Source organism: Thunnus thynnus, chromosome 18, assembly GCF_963924715.1.
Source record: "Thunnus thynnus chromosome 18, fThuThy2.1, whole genome shotgun sequence".
Lineage (NCBI taxonomy): Eukaryota > Metazoa > Chordata > Actinopteri > Scombriformes > Scombridae > Thunnus > Thunnus thynnus.
This window is the reverse complement of record NC_089534.1, coordinates 524750-537167: the sequence shown is the minus strand read 5'-3', so window position 1 is coordinate 537167 and position 12418 is coordinate 524750. Positions and strand designations below refer to the sequence as shown.

At 41.8% G+C, this 12418-nt stretch overlaps 2 protein-coding genes across 3 annotated transcripts in view; both read left to right on the top strand.

Annotated features, from left to right (window-relative positions):
• Positions 1–11102, top strand: part of LOC137169471 (pleckstrin homology domain-containing family G member 3-like) — a 40524-nt gene extending 29422 nt beyond the window's left edge. For both annotated transcript variants that reach the window (XM_067572690.1, XM_067572689.1), the window contains exons 15-18: positions 763–773; positions 4898–4999; positions 5614–7150; positions 7969–11102. In XM_067572690.1, the coding sequence (XP_067428791.1) occupies positions 763–773; positions 4898–4999; positions 5614–7150; positions 7969–8870 (2552 nt within the window). In that variant the 3' untranslated portion in view covers positions 8871–11102. The remainder of the gene's footprint in view (positions 1–762; positions 774–4897; positions 5000–5613; positions 7151–7968) is intronic.
• On the top strand, positions 825–3823 carry LOC137169480 (cyclin-dependent kinase 11B-like). Its single transcript, XM_067572702.1, has one exon. The coding sequence runs from the start codon at positions 2147–2149 to the stop codon at positions 2675–2677; it is 531 nt and encodes a 176-aa protein (XP_067428803.1). The 5' UTR covers positions 825–2146; the 3' UTR covers positions 2678–3823.
• Positions 11103–12418: the final 1316 nt, after the last annotated feature.

Genomic DNA, 12418 nt, shown 5'->3' with positions numbered 1-12418 from the left:
TGGTTTGATACGGTTACGATAGGAGCGGCGGCCATCTTGGTAGTTTACAAAATGCCTCAACGCTCTCCTGTACAGTCAGCGTGTAAAACCCGCCCCTTATGAGAAGAACGGCTGTGATTGGCTGACCAGGGCATATCCATTCAGAATATAAGCTAATAAAACATTTCTGAGTCATGAATCATTCATGAACACTCATCAGTCGCAGATAAACAAAACAATGTCAGTGAATTATATTACATGTGAAGAATGAAGCGACATTTTTGAATGGTGATTTTTGAATAATTATGGGTCAGAAACTCTACAAAAATAATGCTCTCAGATGTAAAACCTGAACAGTTTGGAAGTTATCCAGCCAACACCTTAAAGAATCCAACAGTTCTTACATGTAGGAGCGTCCATGAATGCACCACGATATGAAAAGTGGCTCGTGACTTTATTTGCATTTAATTCAGTAAAATATTACAAACGAGACAAAATGTGAGAGCTGCAGGACACAACATGGCTCCACATCATGTGATGCATCAGACGTGTCCACACACCTTTAAAACATCCAGTTACCGTCTGTTACCATGACGACTTCACTGTCACAAAGTGATGAAAGGATGGAAAGAGCAACATCTGTCCTGAATGTGTCGACCAAGAAGTCTGATCAAATACGAACAAAAACTATAAATACTATAATTTACTGAACCTGTTTGTTTAACCAATCACATGTCTGCTCTTCTTCTTCTTCTCCTGCTCATCCTGCCGTCGGACTCACAGCTGTCTTAAAGGTAAGAAACCAGCTGATTCAGTTGTTTACTTCAGATGGATCGAACGTTTGATCCGTGTAGAGAAACAGATCAGATCTGAACCAGGAACAGCTTCTCTGCCAACACAACACAACTTCATACACTTTATATATGAAGTTTATATGTAATGTATGATATGATATGATGATGAACTTTAAGTTTGCAGTTACCATATTGTCCTGAATATAAGACGATGCTCCTTTTCCATCAGCTGTTTTAGTAAAAAGCCTTTTTGAAGACAGATTGACAGTCGTCCTGTTGGTAAAGTTTCTCTGAGATCATATTAATGTAGCAGAAGCTAAACCCTGCAGGAACATTTTGCTTTATTTATCCTCTATCTATCCTCTGTGAGGTTTGCTTTGCTCGTCGTAAATCACACGTTTGAAATGTCTCCATTTAAGGCTCCATGTTCTGCTCTGTTTGTCGACAAGTTTCATTCACAAAATGTTCCCAAAGAGTGAAAATACTTCACAGCTTCAAGTTCTGTTTTCACAAACCAGCAGACAAACACAATGAATTTAATGAGTGACAGAAACATTTAACACATGAATCATCAGAGCAGCTCTGTGACAGAAATAAAGACGTGAGGCGCTAAAAAACATGTTTCTAAAGCAAAGAGCTGCACGACTCATATGAGACATATTAGAGGAGAGAATGTTACAGCCTGATGCTTAAACTATATACAATAACTACATAGACTCAAATATAACAAATAAAACACCTTCAGAAGCTCTTTTAGCAGACTAGAAGAAACTCACTAGCCTAGCAACATGAAGGCTACAAATAACCCACAATGCATCACTCTCCATAAGTGTCACAAAAGTGTCTCTAACAGGATAGTAAATTAACTTTTGAGCATTTTTTGGGGGGCATTTTGAGTTCTGTGTTGCACGACAGACCAAAAAAGCAGAAGAAGCAGTTGAACTTATAATGAAGAACATTTAATGGGTAAAAATACTCACACTGAGTTCCAATCCCAGTTACAGATTATAGCTGTGAGGATTTTTTTCCCCATTTAATGCAGATTTAATTTTATTTTCAACAGTAGGAACAATAAACACATCGTCAGCATAGAGTTGTGTTCGGCACTCTGTGGGTTAAATAACTTGCTCTTTGGAGGCTTTTTTAGGCTCAGATGCAAAACGTATTAAGTCTTTGTTTAACTGTTTATTTTATGAGAGCATCTAAGAGCCCCGTCATCCCAATTCCAAGAGCGATCTTACATTTCTTTTAGGGGTATTTTGCCCCGTTAGCCTCCAACCCTGGTCTCAACCCCCACTTTAATAAAACATCGTCTTCTATTCAGGACAGTATGATTCATTAAATAATGTAGAAGCTGATACACATGCAGATGGATGTTTCCATCACTGTCACATCAACACAACAGTCGTAAAAACACGAGTAGACAGAAAGTAAAGATCAGAAACCGAGCAGCCGTGTGTGACGTCCTGCAGCACTCAGACAGTGACGGCGTGTTACTGGGGGAGACGCGCTCCCTGCAGCCCGCCACCAGCAGCAGCACGCTGGGCGAGTCTGAGGCGGAGCGGCCCGCTGAGGAGGAGGAGGAGGAGGGGGAGGGCCGCGGGAAGGAGTCTCTGCAGCGACTGAGCTGCAGTGAGGAAGAAGAGGAGGAAGAGGAAGAGGAAGGGAGGTTGTCTCTTCAGGCGGCGGAGGACAGCGACCCCGATGACATCCTGCTGGAGGACGACCAGGTAGCCGACTTCGCTAGCTCGGTGCTGGCTGCCATCTCCTGCTGGCACTACAGGGCCCAGGCTCTGCTGTCAACTGGGGTCGCCATGGTGACGGTGAGGCTTTCTGCTGCCAGCTGGGTCTTCTTCATGTGTCCTCCAACGCGGCCTCCCTACTCCGGCTCCGTAACACACTAAAGTCATGGATAACGGCGCTCCCTGCTCCACTCATCGATAACTTACAGCCACTGCTGCTCCGGAGCTCTCAGTTATCTGCTGCATGAGCTTCATGTGTGGAACTAACACCAGCTGCATGTTTGGGGTCAACAGGCTGAACAGACACGGGACTGTTGATGATCATAGATCTGTACTTTAACTCAAAGTTCTGCTTTTAGTCTTTTAGTTACAGGAACAGTCTGATATTTAAATAAATGTGAAGACTTAAAGTTCAGGACATGTTTAGCCTAGCTTAGCACAAACACAGGAAGCAGAGGGAAACTGCTAGCCTAGCTCCATCAAAAGAGAAAAATCCACTGTACATTTACTCCAAGTCTGCTTTACTATTTATTGTCGTATGTAGTTTATTGAACTGGTCCAGGACATGTTTAGCCTAGCTTAGCACAAACACTGGATGCAGGGCAGCTAGCAGCTAGCAGAAACAATGTTATGTTAGGTTTTTATAGTTAACTGATGTTATAGTAGCTACAAACAGCGTATGTGAGGTAAACAGTTGTTATAGCAGGGTATCTGAAGCTTAGCGTAGCACAAAGACGAAAGCAGGCAGAACTGTATGGCCAAACCAGTGCACATCAAACCAGGTGTGTGCACGTGATACGAGCGCACAGAACACTATCCGTGTGCGGATAACCATCCTGGCGAAGGAGCATTTCTGGTCTGTGTGCACCAGTGCAGTCCCGCCAGCATGAGGTCGACCCTCCCTACACGATCGCAACTGAAGGCAAGGATGGAATAGACAGCAGCTGATGTTTCTGCTCCTTTGATTGGTCACTTTGAACACTGACCATGACCTCTGATTGGCTGTTTGGTTTGATCACTGTTACAGTGGAAGACAGGCAGTTGCCTCAGAGAACAACCATTTTATCTCTGAGTGGGAGAGGAAGTATTAAAACAAGTATTAAAAAACAAAAGATATCAGCTGTCTGTTCCATCTCCGCCTCAAAAGTCAACTTGACTAGCGAGCGTTTAGGGAGGGTTGAGCTCGCGGGACGGAGCAGAAATGCGTCCTCATGTGCATACACCTTTATTTATGTGCGCGGGTTTTGAGACTAATTAAACGCCTCAAAACTGCTAGCCTAGCTTCATTAAAACAAAAAATGCACCATCCAGAGGCTCCAGAGTATTTTTATTTTTTTGCTAACCACCAGCAGCTGTGTAGCTTCATGTCAGGGTTACTGTTAGCTTACTGCAAGAAGAACTCAAACTGTTAGTTCAGCACTGAGCTTAGATGCAGTTCCTAGCTAACTGGACATTAGCATTGTGCCATAGCTTAACAGATAGCTTAGTGAGCTAACTGTTTCTATCAACATAAAAGTACAGAACATCAAACAGCTCCCTTTCTAGAATCTGAAACACATTTTAAATGATGTTTGTGACTTTTTAACTGGTTTCATGGTCTTTTTGCTTCTTTTTTTTGAGCTTCTCCAGAAATCTGACCTGCATCATCAGCATATAGTTTGATAAACCTTTCTCTCTGTGGGGCTGAACACAAAACATAACTGAGTGTTTGCAGGTTGCGTTCGGTTGTTTGCTGCCTCTCAGTGTTTTGTTGCCATGGTGCTTCTTTTATTTGCATGTTTTCTGGTTTTACAGGCTGATCCATGGATTTGGTTTTTGTGTTTATTGATGCCAGTAAAAAAAATTGCAAAGCTGCTGCTGCTGCTGCTGCTGCAAAGGATTTGTCAGTCAAATCTTATTCATTTTCAGAGAGAGTTGCTATCTGTAATAAAGGGTCAGATCACACAATAGAAAAAATAGACCCTTTTCCCCATGTGCTACCTAACCATGAAGTTTTATTTGCTGAGGTTTTGAGATATTTGTCTCCTCAGCACAGTAGAATTGATGATTGGATTCAGTTTGTGAAGCTCAAAGTTTCCTGAAGTTACATCTGAAAAGCTCATCAGTAGTTTGTCCTGTTTAAAGTTCTGTAGATTATCCAGAAAACAGCAGGACGTTGGTTCAGCTTTGCTGTGGTTTGGATGAAGTGACCCTTTAAAAAAAAAAAGAGAGAGAACAGTGTTTTTGTTTTAAAGTAGCAGAACAACAAGAATTACATCATCATTTGTTTGTTAAACTACATGATATAAAATATTTAAACTGAAAACTTCCCTCTGATCTGCTGATGTTTAAGATCTGATTTGATTTGTTGGTTTATTTGTGGTTCTGTTTGTGTTGTTGAAGGAGGCGGAGGCAGGCGGCGTCTCTTCTAACGGCTGTAACAAAGAAAATGGAGGACTTCCTGAAGCGAAGGAGCCGGATAGAACCGAACCGACATGTGAGCAGGTAAATAACAGCATTGACCTTTAAACTGTTTCCATCTCTTCTATTCTTTGTGTTGCTGTAACTTTACACTCAGTCGATCTAAATGACACTAGAAGCTCTTCCAGCATTTCGTGTTCCTGGAGTTTTTCTCTCCATGTTCACAAGAGAAATCAGCTTTATTAGAGCTGCACCAAATTATTCTCAGTATCAATTCATCTGTTGATTATTTTCTCAATTAGTCAATTATTTGTTCGGTCTATATCAGAAAATATCCGCCACACAATCCTAGACTTCAAGCTAAAATATATTCAGTCAGTGATAATGTAAGAAAAGCAGCAATTCTCACATTTAAGGTTTTAAAAATAACTTGAACAATTATTTAATTTTCAAAATAGTTGCCGATTCATTTTTTTTTGATTGACCAATTGATTTATCAACTAATCATGGCAGCTCTAGTCTTTATCCCTTTCTCTGGAGCTGTCGGTGAAATATCTCTTCTTGAATTCTCTTTTTGTTTTTTTTTTTTACTCCAGCACATCATTTTTCTTTATATCACATTTTTCTCACAGCAGATAAAGCTGAAGAAGAACTGAATCCTTTTCAAACAGTTCACAGGATATCTTTTTGCTTTGTAGCCCTCCACAGATGAGCTGCCACAGGAGAAGACTTCAGAGTCTGAGTCGGCAGAAAACCCTGAACCAGAACCTCCTTCTGGTCCAGACAGATTGTCTGCTTCACCTCCCAGGATCTCAGCGTGTCCTCAGGGGACTGAAGAGCTGAAACCTGAAGGAGATCCAGAGCCCGCAGAGGAACCGTCCTCTGCTACGCCTGATTCAGATGCAAAAACTTTAAGCAGCGGCGAATCCTCTGAGGATGAGGAGGGTGAGAAGGAGGCGGCTGAGAGGGAGTGTGAAGCCACCAGCATCCTCCCCTCATCTGTCCTGGACAAAGCCAGTGCCATCGCTCAGCACTTCACCAACAGCATCAAGCGAGGCAGCCTGGCCCAGGACGATGCCCGCTCCCCCAGCTGCACATCACCACGGTTACCCAGCAGAACCGGCAGCTGCATCAGCCTCAGCACTGAACCCGCCGACCGACCCTTACGGCTCGGCAGCGTCTGTTCTGATCTTACCGAGACCTTCGGCAACACAGATTTGACCCAGCTGTCTCCTCAGGATGACAGCCTCTTTGATGCTAATCGAAGCATTCAGCGAAGGCGGGACTCCATTCTGTCCAAGCAGGACCAGCTGCTCATCGGGAAGATCAAGAGTTACTATGAGAACGCCGAGAACCAGGACGCCACCTTCAGCCTTCAACGCAGAGAGAGCCTAACGTACATCCCAACAGGGCTGGTCAGGAGCTCCGTCAGCCGGCTCAACAGCATGCCGAAGGATAAAACTGTGCAGACAAATCCCTCCACCTCATCCTCCGGTCTCGACCCTTCCTCAGTGGAGCTAAACTCAGCGTTAGCCTCTGATACCCGGAGTCACATGGTGTCAAGTGATTCCTGGGACTCTTTGAAGTCGGATCAGAGAAGCACAGAACCTGAAGATTCACCTTTCAGCACAGGAGAAAGGTCCAGATCTCAAAGCATTCAGGATAATCCAGCTGAGGATGAAGAGTTCAGGCCTTCATCTGAAATGATCAAGATCTGGCAGGCGATGGAGCAACAGATCACCAGATCCCAAAGTGAAGACAGAGGACGTGATCGACCTCGAGAGGCTTCAAGAAGCTCCAGGGCAATCAGCGAAGGCCTTTCGGTTACAAGTAAGACACCGAGCAGGAGCTGTGACCTGGAGAGAGGACCCTCTGACCTCAGCACCATCACAGAGGAATCCATCAGTCCATTGCCCCTCAAGCACAAAGCCTCCGGGGTGAACCAGACAAGAAGTCTGAAGGACACCCTGAAGGTGTTCGGGGAAGACGCCTTCATCCTCAAAGCTCCAGTTCCTCGGGTCGCCCAGCTGAAGGCCGAGGCAGAGGGGGAAAGGCCAAGCGAGGAGTCCAACCAGACGGATGACTCTGACAAAGCAAAGAGCAAAGTCCTTCATCTGGCCCGTCAGTACAGCCAGCGAATCAAAACAGCCAAACCAGTGGTCCGACAGCGAAGCCAAGGCGTCCTGATCAGGAAGAAGAGCTTACCCTGCGTGGTGGAGGAGAAGGAGAGTTCAGGTACTGTGATGTTCTGTTATTGTCCACTCATATCAAGCAACTAAAATTCACCTCATATTCAGCCTGAACAACATCACAGAACAACAGATACTTAATGTCAAATTAAATTGTAAATGAGCAGTATTTATGTATTTCAATATAAATTCGGATGCAAATTTGGGGATTGTGACAAATTTTAGGTCTTTTTACCAACTTTTGTGATTCAGTGGTCTCAGATTTATTATATTTAAAATGACATTTACAAAAGACGTATTCAAGTTAACAGGACACACAGTTTAGGAACATTTCTGACAAAAACAACAACCTAAGCTGTGCATGCTTTTGCTCAATACGAACACTTAGTAGATTGTGCTCAACAAACATCAGACCTTCAAATTAAAGAATTTCCTGCCTAACAACATGTTCCATCCTGCCTGTACAACCTCCACTATCTGATCACACGACTTGATATTTTTCACAACAAACAGATGTACCAGATGTATCTTTTTATGTTTTCTGCCCAGTCCTGTCTGGTATGATAACATTTTACTCACTATTATCTGGTCAGACTGGTCCAGTTTAATCATATAATCAATCCCTAAAAACAATTCCCAACATTGTTCCCTGTGATGACAGAACAAACATACCTTAAAGGTTTATTCAGGTTTATTCCAACTCTGGTTTGGTTTTATGAGTGTTGTTCATCATTTCTATCTGTTAACATTGTGTTTAGCAGGTCAGGAAACGTGAGCAGTCACATGATCAAACAGGTTTTAATGAAAACTCAAATTTTAAAACAGTTGAATTATTAAACTGCTGATCTGTCTTTTGCGTTGCAGGTAAATCCAAACTGACTCTGCCGCTGGTTTCTCTGAACCTCGGACCTTCTCTTCCCCTGAGTCCTGTAGACCAGGTGAGGTCTCCGAGCCCCGGCCTCACCTGCAGCTCCCCGGGCCGGGCTCGCTCCCGCAGCCCGCTCAGTCCTCCAGCTCCCACCGAAGGCTTCAACTGGCCAGACGTCCGAGAACTCCGCACCAAATACTCAGACCACAGCCTCTCCCAGAAGAGTGCTGTCGGCCGGAGTCGCTCCATCCCAGAGCAGATGTTTGATGGCAGTCTGAGGAGACACTCCAGCTGCTCCTCCAGCATCCTCTCTGACGGAGTCTGCGATGAGGTTCCTCTGTACAAACCTCATGTCAGCCGGGACGCCGGCCGTGAGGAACGCAGCAAAAGACTCCACAGAGCCAATTCTCTGGACCCTCGGCTGAGTGGAGCTCAAATGAGCGATCTGCAGAAGCTCCAGGACCAGGTCGCTAACAGTAACTACGCTGGTTACTACGTCGCAGCCGAGGCGCAGCTACCGAACGACCCCGAACACAAGATCATCGTCATGGAGAAGCTTCCAGAGCCTGAGTCAGAGCAACCAAAAACAACCAAAGAACCCAAAGAAGAAGAAGACGACAGCTACGTTCAGATCCGTTCGCCGACTAGCAGGGAGAAGATCTCCATCATGGCCGTCATCGACCGCTGCCGGGCCTATCAGGAGTCTGACGAGTATAAACAGAGGGAGGAGGTGAAAGCCAAAACGGAGCCGGCGAGGCCTCAAGAGTTTGACACGACGGCAGCGTCCTGTGACGATCAGGACGACGAGTCCCAGAAAACAAACTCTGGACAGAAGACAGAGTCTGGGCAGCAGAGCATCGTGAAAAATCTGAGAGAAAAGTTCCAGAGTTTGAGCTGAATAAACAGTTCCTCAACTTTTAAATGAAACTGTAAGATTTCATATCAAAGCTCTGAAATTATGATCCCAAAGATTTATAAACAAAATGCAGAGGAACAGTTTGTTAAACAGTTATATGACTTAAAAAAAAAAAAGTTTGTTTTAAATCTGTAAGTAGTGAACAGATGGTCAGTCTGAGTAAAAGAGTTCATTATTCCACAGCAGCAACTATTAAATGGAGAAAAATTATGAAAGAATTATTTATAATTATTGTAACTTACTTTAAATTGGCAAACAGATTATATGTATAAAGAAAACTTGCCAACATTCAATGTTTCTCATGGTTACATAATTATATAATAATTAGAATTATCGTCATTTCCAGAAAACAAGCATTTAGAAGACAAAATATCCTTAATTATCTCAACAGCTTCTTCAGCAAAATAAAATTTAGTAGAAATCATCTTTTCCTGAATGTCCTCTCTGGCATTTTGTAGATAAATATCTAGAAACATGTAAATATCTTTAGTCCTGAAATCCAGATGATCAGAATGTTTGTTAAAAGCACCTTTTTGTACAGGATGTTGTGTTGTGTGTTGCACAGTTTCAGTCGTTCTCAGTGGAAAAAAATGATTTTAGGGACTCGTCACCACATTAAGGGATCGGTCTTCTTGCAGTTTTCTTCTCTGCGGGCGTAAAAGCTTCATATGTTTAAGTCCCAGCAGAGACTTTAATGCTTCACTGTACAGATTAAAAAGTATCTGTGTGAGTCACTGCTGAAGAGGACTAACCACTAAACTTCACCTCTACAAACGTATTCATGGCTGTACAAAGTTATCTTCATATTAAAGGAACGGTTCGACATTTAGGTAAACACTCTGGTTCTGTTTTCTCCACATGTGTCAGATGGATCAGTTTCATCTCTGTGCATCCAGGATGTGTTTAGCGTAGCTTAGCACAAACACTGGAAGCAGAGGGAAACTGTTAGCCGAGCTCCATCGAAAGAGAAAAAACATCCATAGAAATGTAAAAAGGAGACATTTTGGCCTCGTGCAGGAACAACTCGTATGAATATATTTGTTCTTTAAACCTGTCCTACGAGTCATGTACAGATAGTCTCCTCTTCTCAGTTTGACTTCAGACTTCATCTGAATCTGTAGGAATATTTTCCTCTAATACGACTACTGACGCTGCTAAATTTGTTCTGTCGTCTGCTGATTTCTGACAGCAGGACTTGAAATTCTTCTTTTTACTGTTTTGGAACATTTTGGTGAATGAATCTTGCCTGTGAATGCAGCCGTAGCTTGGCTTTGATAATGTAATTAATAAAACAATCTGACAACCTTCTCATTAACAGGCGACTTTCATCACGTTGAAACAAACGATTTAAGTGTTTTTTGCAGTTGAAATAAGAAGATTTTCTGAATCAAGTCAAGGATTCTTGCGTAAAACCTGCCGTTAGCTTTGGAGCTATTTGTTGATCGGTCACCAGGTTTGATCTCTAACCAGCTGATTACAGGATGAACTGCTGACTCACTGATTAGTTAACAAGACTGATTCACTAAACACTGAATTGTTCCTTCAGTCTTCTGCAGTTTCATGTAAGAAAACTGTCCAAAGTCTAAATGTGGCCTGATTTCTGTCTGTTTTTATGAAAATCTTTGGTATCTTGATACATCACAGCATTCAGATGTGCAGACGACCGAACCTGCTGAGAAACAAGTGAATGATTTTTAAAAATGGTCAAAAAAAAAAAAAAAATTAACCAATACATTTAAAAAAGACCTAAATTATTTTACCTCAGTATACAAATTATGATGAATTTATGAATTATACATTAATGGTCATAATTCTCTGTTTTTGTGCCTTTTAGTTTTTATAATGTGCTCAGTTTATTTGAACATTTTATTAAAATTTTTCATTTATTTAGTTTGTTATTAGTAACAGTAGTAGCTGTTCATCTTTTATCCAGAACAGCTTTTAATAAATTAGTGAGACGAACCATTTAAGCACTTTGCTCACTGGCACATCGGCTGATTCTGGACTTGAACCTGTGACGTTTCCGTGACCACTCATCCTGTCAGTCGACCAGCGTTAACTGTCCTGTACGTCCTATTTATTTGATCTGATGTAAATAGAAACACATTTACTGTCTGTAACTGTGGTTACGTGTGTGTATGTGTGTGTGTGTTGTATGTACAGAAATGTTTGCACGTCTGTTCTGTTTCACATTAAAACCACATACAGCAGCAACAGTGTCTGTGTATTATATGTGTGTGTGTGTGTGTGTGTGTGTGTGTGTGTGTGTGTGTGTGTGTGTGCATTTATTACACACACAATCTGAATATTCTCCGTGATGCTCACAATGACATTAAAACTCCTGGATCAGTGAAAAGTGGGCAGATAAGCTCTTTATTCTTATAATAATGATAATAATGAAAGTATTTTACACAAAGCAAAAGATAAAAAAGATACAAGAATAAAATTAACAAGACAGAAACAAGTAAAACAAAGAAGATAAAAATCTAAGATGTGATGTGTTTAAAACAATAAGATGTCTGTAAAAGACACAAAAAATATTGAGGCTAATCAATAAAAATGAGTTTAAAGAAGTGATTTGAAGGAAGATTTTAAAGGAAGGATTTAGTGATCCAGAGCCAGAGAGCCCTGATAGCAAAGACCAGGTCCCCTCTAGTCTTAAATCTGGTCTTAAATTTAGTCTTTAATCTAGTTTTATAACCAGTCTTAAATCTGGTCCTCATACACACATTCATACATTATCTTGTGCTTGTTGTTTACACCAACAGCCACCAGGGGGCATCAGTGTTCTTCACCCACTGAAAACAGGAAGTTCAGCAACACACCAAACAAAACAGACAATGAAACACACCAAGAAACATGCAGTAACGTGCAGTAAATGGACAGGTGACGTCAAGAAAACAGCAGTTTGATGATAAATGTTTTTTTATATACAGAAAGACTTAATTTACACAAAGGCTCATAGACGCTGTTTCATGAAGTGTTCACATTTCCCCACAACTCAACAGATCAAAATGACTGTTTACATCTGACATTTGACATGTTTGATGTCAATAACATTTTATAATTCAGAGTTTGAGTTTGTTTTGAAGATACTTTCTGGTGATTAGATGTGTTTCACTTTATTCATGATTATAAAGAGTCTCAAGTTCCACTACTTTCCTCCAGAGGCTGCGATGTGAATTATAAAACACTATATGACTATTTTAGTCAAAGAAAACTGAACATTTTAGTCTGTTTCTCAAACTCATCTGTTTATTGTTGAAGCTGAGTTTGATTATGCTCGAATGTCCTCGCAAACACTGTTCTCACACTCACAACTAACTAACATGTCCAAAATATAGTCCTGTAGCTGCTGCTGCTCCATCACATCTGTCTGATCTGCAGATTATTAGATGGCCAGTTGGCTCCATCTAGTGGGCAGATGGTAGAACTACATCACTGACTGGTTAGACTGGTTTTCACGTTACACTGATGTTGTCTTAGAACTCTGAAGTTATGATGATGTGACAGAAATAATAATTAATTTA

Excerpts from the sequence above, each read along its gene's own strand:
- LOC137169480 (XM_067572702.1), top strand. The coding sequence starts at position 2,147 with ATGTTTCCATCACTGTCACATCAACACAACAGTCGTAAAAACACGAGT.